The following is a 20,939-nucleotide window of genomic DNA, read 5'->3' as shown; positions in this document are numbered from 1 at the left end:
TTTTTTTTTTTTTTTTTTTTTTTTTTTTTTTTTTTTTTTTTTTTTGAATTTTAGTTGATTATTTAGCCTATTTTGTTCTCTAAGTTGTGTCTTAAATTTCTAAAAAGTGAGTCTTCAATTTTTTTGTTCTCTCTTTGTGTTTTTGCTTTAAGTTGCTTACATCAATCTCTAATACTGAAGCCACTCATCCACCTGAGCATCCTCTCCTCTACAACACTTAATTTAATTTTATGCTTATCTTTTAATTGCTAACATTATGCGTCATAAAACATTGCAGGCTACTTTTCTGTCACATAATAGGCCTGATAAGAATGGATAAAATAATTAAGCCAATAGAATACAACATCTATCATCCTTCAGTCTCCTAGGAAATCAATCCAATTTCAGCTTAGTCAATCCAACATCACTATAGAAAGAGAGGATAAAATATCAAGCCAATAGTGTGTAGCATGTCATCCATCATTCTCTTAAAAAAAATAATCTAATTTTAGCTATATGATGATTCAATGTCCCGCAAGAAGAGGGGTATAATATTAAGCTAATCGAGTACAATCTTTGTTGTCCCTCACTGTCCAGCACAAGTTACTCAGCAAAACTAGCAGAGCACCTCACATAACTTAACTTGTATATTTGATCAAAACTAATTTTGATTAGGAACTCATTAGTTACTCCATAACTATTTCAAAATCAAGTTAATACTCCATCATATACATACATGTTTTTACTTCAATTTTAGGCATATAGCATATCTAAGTTTAATTAAACCAAAAAAAAACCAAGTAGAAGCCAATCACGATGTATATAAAACTTAAATATGTACAAGTATTTAAAGGACAAAGAATATTATATATCCCAGCAATTCACCAAGTTTAATATTGAGTATATGACTATCAAAAGAAAACTAATCTGTTCACATCTGCATAAGGATTAGTAGTCAATTTAGTTAGCAGAGATGAATATCCATGAAATTGACTCCGTGACTTCCAGATCATCATTACTAATAGGCTACCTGCATAAATAGAATTGGGATCTTCAAATTGTCAATTGATTGTCTCGTGCTTGATGCTTTATAGAACTCCTCCAGCGAATCAAATCCATAAGAAATCATTGAAACAGCTCCATCAAAATCACGAATGGATGTAGCTGATAAAGCTTTTGCGACATCAAAACCTTTAGTTTTCCCTTGAAAGAGTTCCTGCAAGTATCATGGCAATCATTTATCACACTAATGCCTATTCCATTCGTACAAGGAAATAAGATGTTATTTTCAGAAGCAGCGGTTATTTTCTATTCTTCATCTTCCTTTTTTTTTTTTTTTTTTTTTTTGTTTTTGTTGTTGTTTTTGCCTAAAAGTTTAACAATACTTTTAAATAACAAGCAAAGAAAGAGTTCTTTTGATCGGACCGGGGATAACCTTATTTGTTCGCAGAATTTCTTTTAATCCATTAGTTAGCTTTTCGTTCAAGGCAGCTTGATGAGATGATGACTTTGTAGATTCCTCTAAGTCAAAAGGAGTGTCTATGCAAACAGCTGCAGTAACTGGAGTGGTTTCTCTACTCTCAGAAAGATATCTTGTTAGCATGTTTGCACCATAACCCCAGCCAATACCCATCAAGGTTGCCCATGGCCTTATCCCATTGACAAATTGAACAGCTGTGCAGACATCATCGCTATCAGCAGCAGTAAATAGCCTACATAAAGCAAGTAGTTGCAGAGCCATATAATCAGAAATGTTAAGCCCCATTCCAAAGAACATTGGGTATTCATAACGGATGATTGATTTTAAAGCTCTTAAAACAATCTATGGAAATGAGAAATTCAGTAAGCATTTACTGTGTAGAGAATAAAAGTAGAAAAGAAATAAATATGGCCCAAGATCAATTTTAAGTGCAAATCTGGAGGTCGTCCATCAGAGAGTTTGCTTCATTTAGAAAGCTTAAAGGAATAAGACTGAAATTGGATTACATATAACTGTAGGGTTGCAAATACCATGATAATTGGTATTACGAAAATATAAGGACGGATGGAAAGAATGGATCTACCAAACTTTATGTACTTATGAAGGGATCATATTGTGCGAATTCTAAAACTAAAATGTATCTCATAACTCCAAAGCATCAGCTCAGTAATGAGTCCACCTTTTCAACCGAGCGCATAAGTATGGAAAAACTTTAAGTTTCAATATCAAATAAAGATGGGAACCCATTTTGGGTAAACAGTTATTATAGACAAGAATGAATTCATAAAGTTGGCCGCCAAATGGTTAGGAAAGGGAATAATGATAGTAACACAAATATGCAATGAACAGCTGCCATGTCAAAACAGTGTACTTTCTCTTTAAGAATCGCATATATAACTGGATTATAATTTGATATTCACATACATTTGATACATAGAGTATAAGATTGGGAAAGAGGATCCAAAAACCTCAAGTAACCTCATATAAAACAAGGACTTTAGTTACACTAGTTTTTCTTTGGAACAAAACGCACTTGATTGTACATCAATTATCTATCATACACCACAACCCCGGGAGTGGTATCATCCTTTTTATTATGCTTTATTAACTATATCACCTATAGATCTTGTCATAACAATTAAAAATTGAAGATAAAACCAAAATCATTAGGCCCACCGGTGTTTCATGTCTAATCCATATGGGCAAGTAGAATTCTGGTAGACCTGTCCATTGTATCAGTCGAGCCGGTCCATATAGGACCGGCTCAGGTGGAACAGAGGCGGAAGAGTCCACCTGTCCTATATGCCACTCGAACCGCAAAAGCCAACATAGCAGTTTATGAAGGTTTTTTGAGGGAGTTAGGAGGGAAATTTGAATGTAGGGATGTATGCATTAAATAGTCTATTTTCCTAGGGTTATAGCATCTTGAATTTGGCTGAATTTGAGATCTCTTAGGTTTTTTGGGCTCTAGCGGCATCTTGAGATTTGGGAGAGATAGATCCTCCTCTCGAATAAAGAATCAATTGTATCTTGGTATTTTCTTTCCATTCTATTTGATTTATTGCAATAACATTACTTTTTTTTTTTGGAGATGGGAAAAATTTTCTAGTTGTCTTCCTGAGATTGATAGGATTTACTAGAAATCTTCAAGTATTTCCTATCAAATTGGTATCAAAGCAAGTTCTTGGACTGAAATAGAAGTCTTCCTCACTAAATTTTGCTGTGTTCCATATCTGATCGCATTGTTTTTGTTAATTGGAGGCCAGAATTCGCGTCAAAACTTGTGGTTCTTGTTATTTGAGCCTAAATCCAAGTTCTCATGGTAGGAAGAAAGATAGAAATGTTGGAAGGGGATATCGGACAATTGAAAACTAAAACTTCAGATCTCCACACTAAACTTTCAGATGTCAAAAGTCAAATTTCTGCCATCCACGAGAAGATTGATGTAAATTTTTTCAACCTATGGGAGATGTTGAAGAAGTTGCTCGAGAGTTAATCCAAAACAGCGTCGTCAGAGGTGAGGGAAGCCTCCGGCAACCCAGAAAGCGGGGAAAACTCTAATCTAATAAGGCAAAGGGAAGCTTATGAGATGGAGACTCAAAAGGGAAAAGAGAGAATGCCTCCCCTACAGCCTGTTCCTATGGGGGAGTTAGATAGAGGATATGGGGAGAAACATGTGGAGATGGAGCATGAATAAAGGGGTGATGAATTTGAGTGGAGAGGAACGAAATTTGAAAGGGAAAGGGGTAATTATGATCCAAGATGGGTTGAAATTGAAAGGAGAGGGATTTATTAGGATCCAATGGGTGCTCAATTTGAAAGGAGACTGTGGAAATTTGATGAAAGGTTTAAGTATGAGCATAGAATGGATGATTGAGACACTTGGGGGGACCACCCCCTTGGGGAATGGAAAATTATGGAGGGAACAGAGAGAACGGAGATGATCCGAGGGTGAGGAAACTGAAGATGTCAATCTTTGAGGGGGAGGATGTGCACGGGTGGATTTACAAGGTAGAAAGATATTTTGCCATAAATGGGTTGACGGAGGAGGAGAGACTGACGGCAGTGGGCCTATGTTTGTAAGGGAAGGCTTTGTCTTGGTACCAGTGGAGGGACATGCGACGACCCATACTGAGTTGGAAAAAGTTCAAGGATTATTTGGTATAACGTTTTTGAACTGGTAGGGGAGGAAACTTCTACGAGCAGTTCTTCGCCTTGACACAAGATGGTTCAGTGATGGAGTACCGGGAGATATTCGAGTACTTCGCTAGCCGATTGGACTGTCATCCTGAGACAGTGCTAAAAGAAAATTTCATGAAGGGACTAACACTAGAGATCCGGACAGCGGTTAGAGTAATGAAGCCTCGTGACTTGGGAGAGGTTATGGATCTAGCTCAATTAGTGGAGGATCAGAGGCACCTGGAGAGAGAGAGAGACGGGAGGCAGCAACTCAGGAGGTCCGAACAGGATGAACACTACCTTTCTGGCACCCAAGGAGCTGATACCGGGTACTTTTCAGAAGACTTCGAAGAAGAAGACTGTAGGAGTAATACATGCGGACAACTTCAAGAAGCTCACAAAAATTGAATTACAAGAGAAAAGAGCGAAGGGACTCTGCAGATGTGACGAGAGGTATACGCCTTGGCACAGGTGTAAGGATCGAACTCTTCAGGTTCTAATCGTGTGTGATGAAGAGGGAATAGAGGAGGATGTCATCTTTCCATCTTGCGGACAAGATGGGTCTTTGGGAGGGGAGTATTATTAGACTGGTCAAGCCGGTCCACACGAGAAAGGGTCAGGTGGACCGGAGGCGGAAGATTCCACCTCTCCTATACGACACTCAAACCGCAGGAGCCAACAGAGTAGTTTAGGAAGGTTTTTTGAGGGAGTTAGGAGGAAAATTTGAATATAGGGACTATTTCTAGATTTCCTATTGGATTGTATGCATTAAATAATTTGCTTTCCTAGGGTTAGGGCATCTTGAATTTGGTTGAATTTGAGATATCTTAGGTTTTTGGGCTCTAGCGGCATCTAGAGATTTGGGAGAGAGAGATCCTCCTCTTGAATAGAGGATCAATTGTATCTTGGTATTTTCTTTCCGTTCTATTTGATTTCTTGCAATAAAATTACTGTTTCTCTAGTTTTCATTGGAGATTGGAAAAAATTTCTTGCTATTTTCTCAGATTTATAGGATTTACTTGAAATCTTCAAGTATTTCCTATCAAATTCTTAGTTCAAGAAACAAATCTGAGGTTAATAGCAAGGGATGCCAAGTTGTGGGCACGGAAGACAATCCCATACACATATCAAGAAAGTTTCAATATTTTTATACAAGTTGGCCAATCAAAAACTGTCATTTGCAAATGAAAGAAAGAATCTAAAAAAGCATGAATGAAGTAATCAAGTACTTCTAAATTAACTTTATATATCATGCGATCAACCTTATGAAGATTATATCTGCAGAAAGCATATATCTATAAGCTCATTTCATTTATCCAAAGGTAAAATGCATGCAGATTGCTAATCCTATTGACATCACCGAGTGGGAACTTATGTTATAACTTTAATTCATTACATAGCATTGATACAACAAAAAGATTTTTTGAACTCATAAGCCACAATTAGGGAATTAGAATTATACTATAACTACATTCACTTCGCTTTCTGCAAAAAGAGGAAGTTTTAAAATTTAGAATTGCACACATAATCTTCGTGGATTAAAAAAATTAGTTAACGCCATCCACGTATGAATGAATTCGATGTATCAATTGGCTCGGGTACTTCAGCGTTTCTTTTGCAAAAAAGTGGTATTACACAGGAACAAAGAGCATCATCCCCATTGAAAGCAAAAGCCAAATGCCATGTTTTCCTACCTTGCAGTTGTCAAGGCCGAACCTGCAGAGCCCCTAGGATTCATAACAATGGGAAAGCACCCATGTTTGACAACATCATGCACAAACAATTTCACTTTCTTATCCATGCTCCCTTCTGGCGTCCCTGGAATGATCAATACCGTAGTGTCCAACCCCTGCTCCCTCTCCAAATCCAAATAATCGGGCCAATCCACGGAAATCACCCCGCCGTCATCAGTCCTCAAGCAAACCCTCTGGAATTGAAGATCTTTCTCAAACCCCGCATCTCCTTCATCCTTGAACGGAACCCCGCCGCGGCTAAGATTAACATAGTGCCGATCTTCCCTCACGAGCCGGTCATTTACGCCATTCAACAGCTCACCGTCATCCTCAAACAAAACAGAGGGGCACCGGAGAAGAACACATCTGTTGAACGGCGTCGGGCTCGTGAATAAAATCCATTCGCCGACAGGTTGTCGCAGAGAGCGCTGGAGGTAGGCCGCAGCGGCTGCTGATGCGAAGCCAAAGACGGGGGCAAGAAGATCGAGATGGGGAACCGAGCTAAGTGTACTGAAGAGGCCTTCAAGGCCAAATTGACACCGTAGCTCCAGCGCCTTGCGCCGGGGCCGTCGGCGAAGGTCATGGCGGGTGATTGTAGAGAACCGGCAGGGTATAAGGTAGCAGCTACGATCGAGATGAGGAGAGAAGCATGCGAGGTTCATGGACAAAGATTAGACTTTGGAGTCGCCGGACAGGGAAAATAGGAAAAAGTGAAATCCAAAGCGCGGTGGAGACCGATTGAGATAGCGAGAGAGGCGAAGTCTGACGGGCTCTCCCGCTCTAACTTCGCATTTCTGTTTATGATTATTATGTTATTAAAAAATAAATATTTTTTCTTCAAGATCATCAATTTACGCTTATTTAAAAAAAATAAATAAATAAAAATCATATCTTCAATCTTCATAAGAACACATTGGAGCAAATGCATGATATTATACTGTACCGACATAAGCGATCAGAGTTCGAACGCCCTGTGGCTGTGAAGAGCTCTTACATTAACAAAATATATTTTTCTTTTGACATCATGTGCAGATGTCACCGATTGATGATCGATGTGATGAAGTGTGCAGAATCATCTTTTGAAAATTATTGCTTCTTCCTCAATGCCTTTCAATCTTTTTTCTATCTTATGAGATTTGGTTGTTTTATAAAGGCAAAGAGTTATTTATTATTTTTTAAAATAATCTTTTAATAAAAAAATGTTGAGTTCAATAAATTTTTATATTAAAAAAGTATTTTAAAAAATAGGAAGAAAAATGCTCTAAACAAAATCTAAGATATTCATATTTCAAATTAGTTATGATGATTTAAGATTATTTGATTTATTTTAAATTAATGCAATAAGGATTTAAATTGATTAATTATTTACTACATTATGTCTTGAAATAAAAAATAATGATTATTGTTGCGTCCTGGAGTATTCACGACGGTAGAGAAATATAAAGTTTAATGTCTTAGCTTTGTACGAAAATCCAACACGCAATCAGATAAGGGAGAGGGTGTGTCATTCACTAGAGACCAAGTTTTTTTACGTGGAAAACCCCTGAAAAAAGGGAAAAAATCACAGGGCCTGGCCCAGCATAAATGAATCCACTAGTATTGTAGCTGATTACAAATGAGGTCCTTCATCGGGGGAAGGCCTTCACTTGATATAAATATTATAGAGTACATTACATGGTGAGAATACAAAGCATCAATGTTGATGTGTTAGTTTGGTATGAAGGACTGTAGTCGGTGTGCGACGTAAGTCGGAAGGATCGTAGTCGGCGGGTGACGAAGGTTGAAAGGACTGTAGTCGGCGGGCGACATAAGTCATAAGGACTGTAGTTGGCGAGCGACGTAAGTCTGAAGGACCGTAGTCGGCGGACGACGAAGGCCGGAAGGACTGTAGTCGGTGGGCGACGGAGGTCGGAAGGACTGTATTCTGACGATGGAGGTCAGAAAGATGGCATCTTGTAGAAGTCCATCAATGGGAAGAAATCCAATATCATATAGATGTCTGATGACAGTCCGACAATTGGCAGAAGTCCAGCGTCCGGTAGAAATTTGGTGAATAGCGGAGATCCGACGTCGGGTAGACGTCAGTTAGTGGCCAAGGAGAACTCCAACGTTAGATGATATTCGGGGAGACTCCGATGTTACTTGGAGTTCTGATGAAACTCCGACATTACTTGGAAGTCGGGCGGAATCCCGGCATTACTTGAAAGTAGGGTGGAATTCTGGCGTCACTTCGGAAGTCGGACAGAGTTCCGGCGACGGTGGTCAAGGAGGAGTTTCTTCCCTCCTAATCTTCTCTTCTTCTACTCTTGCTCCGATCCCCTCTCAAGAGAAATGAGGGGTCTATTTATAGATTTTCTAGAGTGACATGGCCCGTAAATAGATGAGAGATCAGGGGCAAGTATGGAGTGGTTCGGATCAACAGCCGATATTGAATCCTTTGATCGTAAACTGTTCGTCATATATTTGAAAGAGGTCGAGAGAATCCACCAAGGATATAAGACCTATCTGAGGTTGTATGTCAGAGCATTTGCTCGATGACGTTAACATGTATGGAAGAGGTCGAGAGAATCCACCAAGGATGTGAGACCTATCCAAGGTTGTATGTCGAAGCATTTGCTTAACGACGTTAACCTGTGTGGAAGAGGTCTAATTGAATCCCCCTATGATTGATTTTACTTTGATTGGGAGGGAGAGAACGTCACATGTATCCCGAATCAATGGTAAAGAATGGTCTATCTTTAGACTGTTACTGACTTTTTTAGGTCAAGATTAAGACCTTGTCCAATGAGTAGAAGTCCAGCAATGGACTGTATAAAGCATATAACTGATTGGAAGTATCCTTGCATTTATTGGGATTTTCCTAAAATATCATCTTGATATTGAAAACAATAGAGGGATCTTCTGGACCGCAGTTAAAGTCAAAGTTGTCCCCCAGTCTGGATTTAATTTTCATTAAATTGATGCACCAATAGTTGATGTCAGGAAGTTGGCATGAACGATCTTCTGAGGTTGCAGCAAAATTTGCCCCCAGTCGGGAACCACGTTCCCACAGATGGCGCCAAACTGTTGCGTCCTGGAGTATTTGCGGCGGTACAGAAATATAAAGTTTAATGTCTTAGCTTTGTACAAAAATCCAACACGCAATCAGATAAGGGAGAGGGTGTGTCATTCACCAGAGACACCAAGTTTTTTACGTGAAAACCCCCTGAAAAAGGGGAAAAAACCACGGGGCTTGACTCAGTATAAATGAATCCACTAATACTATAGTTGATTACAAATGAGGTCCTTCCTAGGGGGAAGGCCTTAGCTTGATGTACATATTATACAGTACATTACATAGTGAGAATACAAAGCATCAATGTTGATGTGTAAGTTTGGTATGAAGGACTGTAGTCGGTGTGCGACGTAAGTGGGAAGGACCGTAGTCGGCGGGCAACGAAGGTCGGAAGGACTATAGTCGGCGGTTGACCTAAGTCAGAATGATTGTAGTTGGCGAGCGACGTAAGTCTGGAGGACCGTAGTCGGTGGACGACGAAGGTCGGAAGGACAGTAGTCGGTGGGCGATGAAGTCTGAAGGACCATAGTCGGCGGACGACGGAGGTTGGAAGGACTGTAGTCGGTGGGCGACGTAAGTCTGAAGGACCGTAGTCGGCGGGCGACGTAAGTCTGAAGGACCGTAGTCGGCGGGCGACGAAGGTCGAAAGGACTGTAGTCTAACGACGGAGGTCCGAAAGATGGCGTCTTGTAGAAGTCCATCGATGGGAAGAAATCCAACATCAGATAGATGTCTGGTGAAAGTCCGACAATTGGCAGAAGTCCAGTGTCAGGTAGAAATTTTGTGAAGAGCGGAGGTCCGACGTCGGGTAGACGTCAGTTGGTGGCCGAGGAGAACTCAAACGTTAGATGATATTTGGGGAGAACTTCGATGTTACTTGAAGTTCTGGTGAAACTCCGACATTACTTGGAAGTCGGGTGGAATCCTGACATTACTTGAAAGTTAGGGCGGAATTCCGGCGTCACTTCGAAAGTAGGTCGAGGAGTTTCTTCCCTCCTAATCTTTTTTTCTTCCTTCTCTTCTTCTCCTCTTGCTCCGGTCCCCTCTCAAGAGAAATGAGGGGTCGAGGAGGAGTTTCTTCCCTCCTAATCCCCTCTTGACCGTTTGATAGCTCAAATTGTGGTACGAACTTTCCAACAACACTTCGGGTCCTTGATTTGGACTCATTTGGGCTTGGATTGAGTTAAATTTGGTGTCGTTGGGTTCGTATTTCCGAGATGCTAGGTTCGACTATAAGTTTGCTGAAATCGGAGTTCAGATGATCCCATATTTAATTTTTGAAGTTTCCAACTAAATTTTTGTCTTGAGATTCATGCTCGATCAAGATAATTTATTGATGATACATCAATTATAAAGATTATTCTAAACAAATTTGGATGGGAATATTTTAACACAAACCTTTTGTTATAATACGTCGCCCTATCTTTCAGGAGATTTTCTCATTCTTTCATCGGATAATTCAACCATTTTGTTATAAATTGCACTATCAATTTTATAAAATTTTGTCCTACATGCTGAAATGAGCTTATAATTGGTAGGAAAGCACGGGCTAAATGTATTTGTTTGATGGATGGTGGCATCTACATTCACTACAGTACTGTTGGAGAAATGCTTCCTATTATTATATCCACTTGTTTTCTTACAATCGATTTTTTTTTTTTTTTTGGTGACCCAACTCTATCACTTTTCTTATTCTTACGGATCATATTTCTTTCACATGATTGTTTAAGAAAATCATAATTATTGATTTGTAGAGAACAGAGCAAGCATCAATTCTAAAGAACCGAATAGGGGCATAAACAAATTTTCGGTCTGAATTCGAGTCACACTCAAAATTGACTCGCTCTTAACACGTCCGACCCAAACCCAACATCACCTAACCCGCTAGCCCAATGGAGTGCAACAAGCGAGCATGAGCAGATAAGGCGAGCGAGTGCGAGCTAGCGGGCATGCAGCAAGCGCAATGGATGAGATGCGAGCAAGCAACAGGCGAGTGAACCGAGTTACATTCTGGTTCATATGTTAACCTAAATCTGACCCGATATTTCAATCACACTAAGAAATTAAACCTAAACCTAACCTATTTCATAATCAGATCAACCCAAACCTAAATTTTTTTTATCAAATTTCGAGATCATGTCATACACACCTCTAGAACAAAAAAATGTCAGCCATCCACCGAATGTTTGAGCAACAACTCACTTTAAAATTTCCCATTAAGGGCCTTAAGGCTTCGTTCCAAGCAGCTTTATAAAATTTTGCTGTCAGATTTTTTATTAAATCTTGTCATCCATAGAGACTTTTTATTGGCAAACAAATCCAGATCCAACTAAGCTCATTTCAATTAAGGCTGAAAAACAAATCGTCAGTAATCAAGTTCATAAATCCAATTTATAATACACTTTTTTCATCAGTCCAGCAGCGAAATTCACAGCTGACAGCCTAGACTGAAAGAAAAAAAAAAACATTATAAACTCTACAGTTGCAAATTCCACTGGTTTCAGATTTTATCAACTGTAGGCGACAAGGCTCCTGGAACTGGACAATCAAAAAGCCAGATATAGAACATTTCAAAAAGCAATCAATATCAAAGATGTTACCAGTAGAGATTGTAGAAAATATAAGAGAAACTCAGGCCCTGTATGGGACGGCTTTCTTATTGCTTTTGAAAGCAATTTTTTTAGTAAAAAATTAAAAATTTTAAACTAAAAAACTGTTTTAAGAAGCAGTAAGAAAATCGTCCCAAACGAAACCTCAAGGTAGGCAGTTAAAGGCTGCAGACAATGCACCCTTCACAAAGTCTGTGTGCAGGCATCAAAATCTTTTAAGCAGAAACCCTCCCCTTCAAATCCTAAATAATTCAACAATTATTTTACAAAATATTCCAAAAACCAAAATGAAATGGAATAAACATCAAGAACATGGAGAATATGATTAGTTTAGACTTTGAAAGGAGTCAGACAAGTACTGGGAAAATCCTGGTGACATGCTCCAGAGGGATCCCATCAGCGGTATTCTTCCGGAGCTCAGGGTGATTAAATTCGTTCCTGGGGAGAACAACCAGCTGTGTTCTACTACTCCCCTTCTCCAAAACCCAGCCATTATTAGCAGCCTGGTACTCCAAGAACTTGTCTAGGGAAAGACCTTCAACGTTAATAGCCTGATTACAGATCAAAGCAAGAAAGCATCAGAATATCAGCTCAAGCTGAATAGAAAGTTAGAAACCATATTAAGGCTTCGTTTGGGATGGCAGCAGCTTCTTAATATAAAAATTGTAAGAAGCTGTTTTAAAAAACAGAAAGAAAGCCATCCCAAACGAAGCCTAAATTTTACTTTCTGATTTGTAATCCACTATCTATCGACACAAGATTGCTAATATATTTCTATTATTCAAATAATCACAGAAAACATTAATTAGTGCATGGCATGCTTAACCATATTTTTCACAAAGAAAAGCAAAATTGCCAATGCCCTCCGCGTTTCAACTATATGTTTATATTAGCTTGCTTCCAAAAAAATACCTTCAAAAAATTCATAACTTGTTCATAAACTTAATTATACTTAAATGCATAAAAGACATAATATTCCCAATATCTCCAAACTTCCAAATTATCATCTGCTCATCTGCCAAGCAGTATATGAAATGAAAGAAATGATAAAATGGATTTAAAGCACTCAAAATGGAAGATTTTCATCAATAGTCGTGCGGGTGACGACAAGGTATCTCAGGAGTGGCATTGATACCTCAGCAAGTACAGGCCTGGGCACCTTTTGGTATGTCAGCGTAAGGACATGAATAGCATAGGCCTGGATTGCTTGCTCAAAACCTGCGTATTATAAACGCAATGAGTGGAAACAATAGTCTAGAAAAAATATGTTTTAAAGGAATAATCCACATACTCCAATGATGCTAAGGGGAATTCAAAAGGGAAAACAACTTGCTTTTGGTACCTGGAATAACTTCAAGTATGTGACGATTTTTTGCAGCTTCCTCCCAAAATTGGTGAAATCTTGATGTCTGTAATCATGAAGAACACAAAGAACATAACAATTTATTAAGTGCATCCAAAAGTAAAGAAAACAATATATATGCTCACCTCCAGATAGTGTGAGAGAACAATCAGTGTCTTGAACCGCTCTTCCATTTGCTGATTAAGCATAAAAGACAAATGAAAATGCCAATGCAGGTTAATTTACACTCCGGTAAAATTGTAATAAATTGAAAAGAAGATGAATATAAATTTGAACAAACATCATGAAAAAAAAATGGTGAAAAATATAATTCAACTTTAATGAATCCAACAGATGGGAGAAAATAGAATGTGCCGTGCAAAAACAGCTACAAAGATGAGAATATGCAGAATTTAAAATAACTTGCACCATAATGTTACTTGCCATAATCAATAAGTTGTATGGAAAGAGAAGCAAACGGTGATCACCATCAAAAGAAAACAAAAAGAACTATATATTTAATGAGATATTTCAAATAGATAACTGGTATAAAAAAAAAACTCTTAGCATGATTTAAGACCGAAAGTAGACAGCAACCTGCACACAAATTAACTTGCGTATAGATCAAATCTTACAGAAAAACACATACTGTAGTAAGAAACTATTGAACCCATACAAAGCTAATCAAATATAAGTACAATAACATTAATAGTCAACACTCCATGTGTTAACTTTCATTTCAAGTTAAGGACCATCTCATTTAACAAGGTATACCACTTGCTCTGGAATTAGGAAGAGACAGAGGCTGAAGTCCTGAGCTGGCATGGCCATCAGAGCCTGATCAGAAGAAAATAACACATAATTATAAGCTGTTAAATAAATAAAGAATGCTTTCAACTGCTTTTTTGGCCATGTTAAAATCAGTAAACCTTAATTAAGATTCGCTCAACAATCTGGATGCTCATCCTCTGTGGCTCAAACTGCAAAATTTAATGCAGCCATCAGCAAGAAGAAGACAAAGGTATCAACATAAATGAGTTGTTTAAAAGGTAAGAGGAGAGCACTAACCTGATAGAGCCGGAGAAGGCAAAGATTTGCATCTAAATTGTAAGTTTGAGATAAAACCTATATAGCAATATTAATATCAGAGAACTAACACACATAATATTAAGTTGAGAAGGAAAGAGAGCTTCACGCATGTATGTATGTATATGTGTGTGTATATAATTTATTCTCCTAAAGGCGATATTTCAGTCATAATTTCTATATATATGACACACAAATGAAAGATTAAGACTGGGTATATTCAGTATTAATGGAAACGAACCAAATAAGAAATTTGTCACAATTTCAAGTGTTTTTAAGATCACTGGACATTTTTCAACGGATGCCTTTTAAGTGGATATCATTAATCTATTTGAATTGTAGCAGTGGTTACCATCAGTGTAACAATTTTGCACTGACCGTTTGAAGATCATTTAGAAGATCCATCAGTGCATGTCGGACAAATTGTTGAGTGTTCTTAACAACAAGTATGATATGAAGATAAATAGGTAATTCTAGAACAGAATATCGGAAGGATGTTAAGTGGATATTCAGGTACCATAATTAGTTGATGTTGGTTTGACTTATAAAAAGGGATACAAGACTGGAGAACAAATTGCAAGGTTTGTGGATTTAGATTATGTTGGGGTTCTGCACGAATGGAGACCTTTGATTGGTTATGCTTCTCAATCTATGGGAACAATATGAGTTGTAAGGCACATCCTCGGCCAGTTGTTGGCGAATAAATGGCAGATATCAAGGCATAAAATGAAGGTATGTCGATGAATGAATTGTTAAAGGAGTTCGAAAATAAGGAAATGAAAATTATAATATGTTGTGACAATCAAAGTGCAGTTCTAACAAAGAATCAATTTTTTAATGAAGAACAAAACGCATTGGCATAAGTTTACATTTTATCGATTCAAGGTACAATCAAAGTTCAAAAATTTCATACTGATGAGAGTCATGTAGATATGTTGACTAAAATAATGTCAGTAACAAAGTTTCAACACTCTTCACTATACCTAATGCTGGGAGACCTCCTGGTTAAGGAGGTTCTGGGAGATGGAGGGACTTAGGTAAACTAAGATGTTGATCCAAGGTGATCAACAAGGTGTAGATTGTTAATTAAATATGGATCAAGTCTTATTATCTATTTATGTTTAGCATTTATATCCTTGTAGGCGGTTATATTGTTTTTTGCATTATTGTTTACACTTACTTTCTCTGCGTTGTCATTCCTATGTTTACCTTGGTTTTGTAGTTCTCTTCTGATTTAATAGAGTTAGTGTGGTGATTGTTTAAGGGAATAAAAAATGAAAGACAAGTTGGGAAGAGGAAGATCAAAAAATACTTGGGAATTGGGGAGTGTCGGAGCAAAAGCATAAAGGCAGTTAAAGGGAGATCAAAAGAAGCTATCATTCTTTTCTTCTTCTTTTTTACTTGGATTGGGTGTTGAAGCTACCGGGACAAGGGCAAAAGGCATATGTCGTTTGCTTTGCATGCCTTTGTTTCTTTCTAGTAAACCAAGAGTGAGCAAAGAAGATTGGAGATGGTTTTTGGTTTCTATTTTTTCCTCAGAATGCCAAGAGTTGTGAGCTGTTTTCAGGTTTGGGTTTCAAAAGAGAAATCGAAGACAGCAGCTAGGCTTTAGTTCATCTTCTTTCTCAAATCAAAGGAATGGATTGTATCAAGAAAACTTGGAGGAAAAGTGTATTCAAGGAAGATTAGTGAACAAGAACAGGTGAAAAGACATGCAAGACTTGTAATTGATTGTGTTGTGGAATCAATAAAAGCTAAGTCCCAATTTCTTCATGTATATTTAAGTTCTTGTTTGCATTATTTTCATTTACTTTTCTTGCGATTTCTTCTCACTTTTATTTATGATTCTTAACTGTTGATAATTGTTTCTATGTTATAGTAGTTAATTATTTATAGTAGATAGTTGGCAAGAATTGTTGCAATTAAAAGCTAGTTGCTAGTCATATTAGTTTCCTGTTGAAGGCTAGAAAATCTTAATTTTCTTTTGAATTAACCCGTGAAATAGATTTGCTGCACCATGTTATCAAAATCTGTGGTTCAATCGTTCACAAGTAACTGTCTGTTAGCAATATTATAACCATTCTATCGGTTAATTTCCACATTTTCATAAGAGGGCTTGTAGTATGATTAAATGGAAAGATACTGACGTTTAATAAAGGCAAATTCACTAGAAAAAAAAATTGAAGAAACCTCCAACGCTAGGAAAGAGTAAGACAACAAGTCACCCAAGCATCATGAACTGATTTTAGTCCTACATTGATCAGTTAAAGAACAGAAAATACTAAATTATAGGGAATAAATATGGCCTTAAAACTAATAATAGCAAACTCATCCTATTAAGTTACCAGCAAACAAATTATTATCAAATTTGAGCCAAATGAAAGAAAAGGAGAAATTTAGCATTAAAAGAACCATATGATCTATTTGAAAATAAATCAATTAACTTACAGAATTAAAACTCAAACATTCCAACTAAAGGTCTGATTAAAACAAAAGTACTACATAAAAATTGGCATATCATCTAAGTCTTCGGGAAGACCAGCCTTTTATAACTACTTATGTTGTATGGAAAGCAACTACAAGCCACCTCCATAAAACTGAAGGCGCTCTACCAGCTAAAGCTCCAAAAGTTTATTTTGGCCCTTCATGAATCAGACAAACATTTGAAATAGGCAGTTTATCTGGGATTATAAAGGCCATCAAGTTGTAGGACACAAAGTCCATGAAAAAAACACAGGTTCAGAATATCAACATATCCATGGAAAAAGCAAGCAGCACCGAGACAAATTCAAAAAAGCAAACAGTCCAAGAACATCATACTATAAGAGATAGTACTAAAATTCATACTCATCCAAGGGGAATTTGAATAATTCCCGAGTTTATGAGAAAGTAAAAAGGGAGGAGGTAGAGGAGAAGGGATTTTCCAAGGAGTTAATCACTTCAATTGGGGCAAGTACAATCTAACTAATGCATTTTTTATTTTAATATCACCAAAGCATTGGCAGGAGAATGAGTACAGTTAGATATGGTTAATACTACTTTTGGAGATCTTCCGCAGTGCATGCCCTAAAGTTCATGAGGTCGAAATTTTCTGTAACCATCCAAAAATAAAACGGAAACAAAGTATTAAAAACTGGACACAACAAACCATCCCAAGCACGTCTGATCCTACTCCAACAAAGACAAATGTTCAATTCCGTCCAAATTGCATAACAAATGAAAAAGTTAGGATGCACAAGAAAAGGGATTTCCCAACAAGTTCACCCCTTTACCTGCTCGTTGACATAGTTCTCGAGATCGGCGAGTATGTCCGGGTTATAAGGATTCACGGCGACTAGCTGCTCCACTGTAAAGGAAACTTGCTGCTGCAATTCTCTCCCCATGGACGCTGTTAGTTCCTGTATAAAAACCCTAACCCCCACTCTAGAAACGCGAGCGGGAGGAGGAAAGCCCTAATTGTTGATGTAAAGAAATTATATGGAGTAGGGATTTCCATTGACGCTATTTAAAGCCCAGCACTTGACAGCTCTGATTGATTCATCGTGGCCATGGGATCCATGTTGATGTCAAAACGAAAAATTATTGAATGTTGAAGGCTGTTCGGCTATTAATCAGAATTTAATTGGGGTTTAGTGTTAGATATTGTGTTGACATGGCTGCATCTGATTCATCTCTAGACATAAAGTTGAGTCAGTCCTCTGCACAGAATATTTTTTACACGTCCAAAGATTAATTCAGATGCGTCACGTCACTTAATGCACGGTGCATTGAATGACATGATATTTGTCATATGACTTAATTTTTTATTTGAAAAACATGAAAAAAAAAATCATATGACTTGATTAGTTGAAATCATTTTTACTAATAAAAAAAATACTATAATATGGCGACCTTTCATGTAATTGAGCAAGATATGAATGCAATACAAGGAAGCAAGTTATTATCAATAATGTTCACAATAGCAAAGTAAGATTGTGGTTTTTTTTTTTTTTTTTTTAAGTAAGATTGTGGTTGATGCATCCAAAGTAGTTATAGAAGAATTCTCACGAGAGAAGATTGTGTTGCAATGAGAGATATGGGAAAAAAGTAAGAAAACTGTTTAGAAAGTCGTTTTAGAAAACAGTAAAAAATTTGTCACAAATATAACCTTAGCAAAGAAAGCCTAAATCTCATACATTTATTTTATTTTGCATCCATAATATTTGAAATAAATATACATAAAGGAGATAGAAAAAAAAATGCTAATATGATAAATTAATGGAGTTAATGTGACCTTAATATGATTGCATGTTTGAAGGTTAGTGTAAAAAATACATAAAATTACGTTCAAAATTCATTAAATGCTATTTTATAAAGATTTCTTTATTTTTGTCCACTCTTATTTATAAATATTAAAAAAAAATATCATATACATTTTATATAGATATATATTTAAAATTTTTATTCGATCTTTAAAGTTGTTTTAAATATAATCCTACTATGAAGCTTTATTGTGTGAATTTAATTTACTGATTACTAGATAAGTAATAATTGATATTAAAGAGGCAAAGGGAAGAACCAAAGAAAGGTTTGGGTCAACACGAAAACTCAAAATCAAGCTTAAACTAACCCGCATATGGATCATGCTTCGCTCCGCTGCCTCGGGATCATGCCACTCAGTCACCCTCGTTGTTCTCACCTGCTCGCGCTCGTACCCACTGGCACGGATGTACCTGCTTAGGCTCACACCTTCATACCCGCTCACCCCCGTGCTCGTTCTCGCCTCGCCCAATTAGGTCAACGTGTTAGGTTGTGTTAACTCGGATTTAAGATGGTTGGTCTGGGTTTGAATTTTGGAACTGTTTGTGTAATCATGTCAGGTTCAGGTTGTGATCAATTGAGAGCGGATCAGTTTCAGATTGTACCGAATCTAACCCGAAAATCTATTTTGACACCTCTATGATTCTCGCTTAAAATTGAACATGTTTGATTTACTTCAAAAATAAACTAAAATGATTTACGCTATATTTAGTTTAATTTGCTCAATTTGTATTACAATCAAGCATCAAAATTTTCAACACTATTGTTTTTGAAAAACTTTACATCTTATATTCCAACCAAACATTCTCAAAGTGTAATTGGATGAAATAAATTCATTAAACACATATTTGATAGAACTAACAAATTAGTGAAAATTAGCAAAGAAGTACAATTAGAAATAAAAGAAAGATTATCTACCCCCCACCCCACTCACGGATGAGGAAAGAGAGAGAGGTTTTATTTGTTAAAAGTGTAAAAATTTGACAATACATGAAAACCCGATTCAAATCCCATCTGAATTTTTCGGGTTACTCGAGTTAGGGTCTACCCAGTTTAAGAATGTGTGGGTTCTGATTGCGATTTTCAACCCATTTCGAATTTCAAGTCTAATTTGGGTCAACCCGAAAACCTAATTTGGACCTAGTTTTGACCTGTTGCGTGCGCATATCTAGCACACGGACTGCATATCCATCTCATGCACGCATCGCGCGGTCCATGCCCATCTCGTTTTGAATGGGCTGAACGATTTCCTTCACACCGCACGTTTAGCCTCACCAGTCAGCTGGCCAGACGGGATTGGGTCGGGTCTTTTAATGAAGCTATAGCTTCCATTTTTCAAGACATTGTGATAAAATTAATATTTGCTTAAAAATCATTTGGTTTCAATATAGCTTCTAACATTATATAAATGCTTTTTAATTCTTATATGAAGTTCAGTTTTAGCTTCTACTTCAATTTTAAATTTTTTGTACAGTACAACACATTATTTTTAGTTTTCTTTTAGTTTTAGTTATTGATTTATGTTTTAGATTATGAAAGTTGATTGAGCTATGTTATTCATTCCTGCTTCTGCTTCCATTTTTCAAGACAGGGAAGGGTAAGGAATTAACCAGCTGAGTAGCTTGGATAGTAGGCTACGATATGTTATGTAGGTATATTTTTATCATTTGATTTTTGCAGGCTTGGCCATTAGTTGTTTTTTTATATTAGATAAACTTCATATTGTATATGTATTTTTGGACAATATGTAGAAAACAATTTTAAAATTTAGTATTTCGCTTTATACTTGTATTCAGTAGTGGCTCTATGGCGTGTATAAATTGAAAGATTTGTTTAGCGCTTCTCTGACCAGATTTTGGGGCCAGTCTTGTCATAATGGGACACGGTGTAACATGGGTGATATCATATCATATTGGGTTGGGTTGTGACAAATTTGAGTCCATTTAGGCTTGTATTGGACCAATTTTAGTGCTGTTGGGTTTGTTTTGTCGAGATATTCAATTTGACTATAAGTTTATCGAAATCAAAGTTCAGATGGTCTCAAATTTTATCTTGTAAGTTTCTAATTCAAATATGTCAGATGATTTGTGTATGATCAAAACGATTTTTTGTGGCGTATCAAATAATACAAAAATTAGGTGTCCACATATGGATAATTCAATAGGTGTTAATAATCAATCAACAATAGTTGAACAAGATAAATGTGGCATGTTGGTGGTGGTCATAAATGATGATAGTAAGAAAATGTAATAGGGTTCTTTTAGCTCGTTCATAATGTAACCGTATTTATTGCCTTCTTGAGAATCACATTTTAATAAATTTTGTCAAAATATAAATCCAGTGTCATAAAGTCCATATCAATCAATACAAGTGTATCTTATTTATCAAACACTTGAATGCCTTTTTAATGACATTCAAGTCAAATGATCTTAAGCTCATTAGATTTAAATTGACTTTAAGCACGCCTCAATTGGAAAATGTTAGAAGTCAATATTGATCTTAATTAGGGGTGTCAATTTCGGGTCACGGGTCGGGTTCGGGTCGAACCCGAACTGACCCGGGTGGAAAACGGGTCGACCCTAACCCGACCCGGGTAGAGAAACGGGTCGAAAATCCGAACCCGGACCCGACCCGGCGGGTTGACCCTACACGACCCGGAATCGCGCGGCAGCAGGCG

General features: G+C 37.2%; 2 protein-coding genes and 1 non-coding gene across 4 annotated transcripts in view; all 3 read right to left on the bottom strand.

The window, feature by feature from the left end:
- The window catches only part of LOC110104353, a gene marked incomplete at its 3' end in the record, with an annotated part of 27,225 nt that extends 20,554 nt beyond the window's left edge, over window positions 1-6,671 (bottom strand). The window contains 3 exon segments of one of the 2 annotated variants that reach the window (XM_020833416.2): window positions 1,010-1,195; window positions 1,415-1,691; window positions 5,833-6,671. In XM_020833416.2, coding sequence (XP_020689075.1) covers window positions 1,010-1,195; window positions 1,415-1,691; window positions 5,833-6,533 — 1,164 coding nt within the window. 2 annotated transcript variants of the gene reach the window in all.
- Window positions 6,672-11,487: 4,816 nt separating this feature from the next.
- Window positions 11,488-17,446, bottom strand: LOC110104383 (eukaryotic translation initiation factor 3 subunit K). Its single transcript, XM_020833463.2, has 8 exons — window positions 17,236-17,446; window positions 13,946-14,002; window positions 13,807-13,857; window positions 13,652-13,714; window positions 13,024-13,074; window positions 12,878-12,944; window positions 12,671-12,753; window positions 11,488-12,086 (listed from the first exon to the last, which is right to left on the bottom strand). Exons 1-8 carry the CDS (start codon window positions 17,344-17,346, stop codon window positions 11,883-11,885), a joined length of 687 nt encoding a protein of 228 aa, XP_020689122.1. The 5' UTR covers window positions 17,347-17,446; the 3' UTR covers window positions 11,488-11,882.
- LOC114580735 lies at window positions 16,523-16,651 on the bottom strand. Its single transcript, XR_003702292.1, has one exon. It is a non-coding gene; the product is annotated as a small nucleolar RNA snoR83 (small nucleolar RNA).
- Window positions 17,447-20,939: the final 3,493 nt, after the last annotated feature.

Source organism: Dendrobium catenatum, unplaced genomic scaffold, assembly GCF_001605985.2.
Source record: "Dendrobium catenatum unplaced genomic scaffold, ASM160598v2 fragScaff_scaffold_1220, whole genome shotgun sequence".
Taxonomy (NCBI): Eukaryota; Viridiplantae; Streptophyta; class Magnoliopsida; order Asparagales; family Orchidaceae; genus Dendrobium; species Dendrobium catenatum.
The sequence above is the reverse complement of the archived record's forward strand: the minus strand, read 5'-3'. Positions and strand labels throughout refer to the sequence as shown.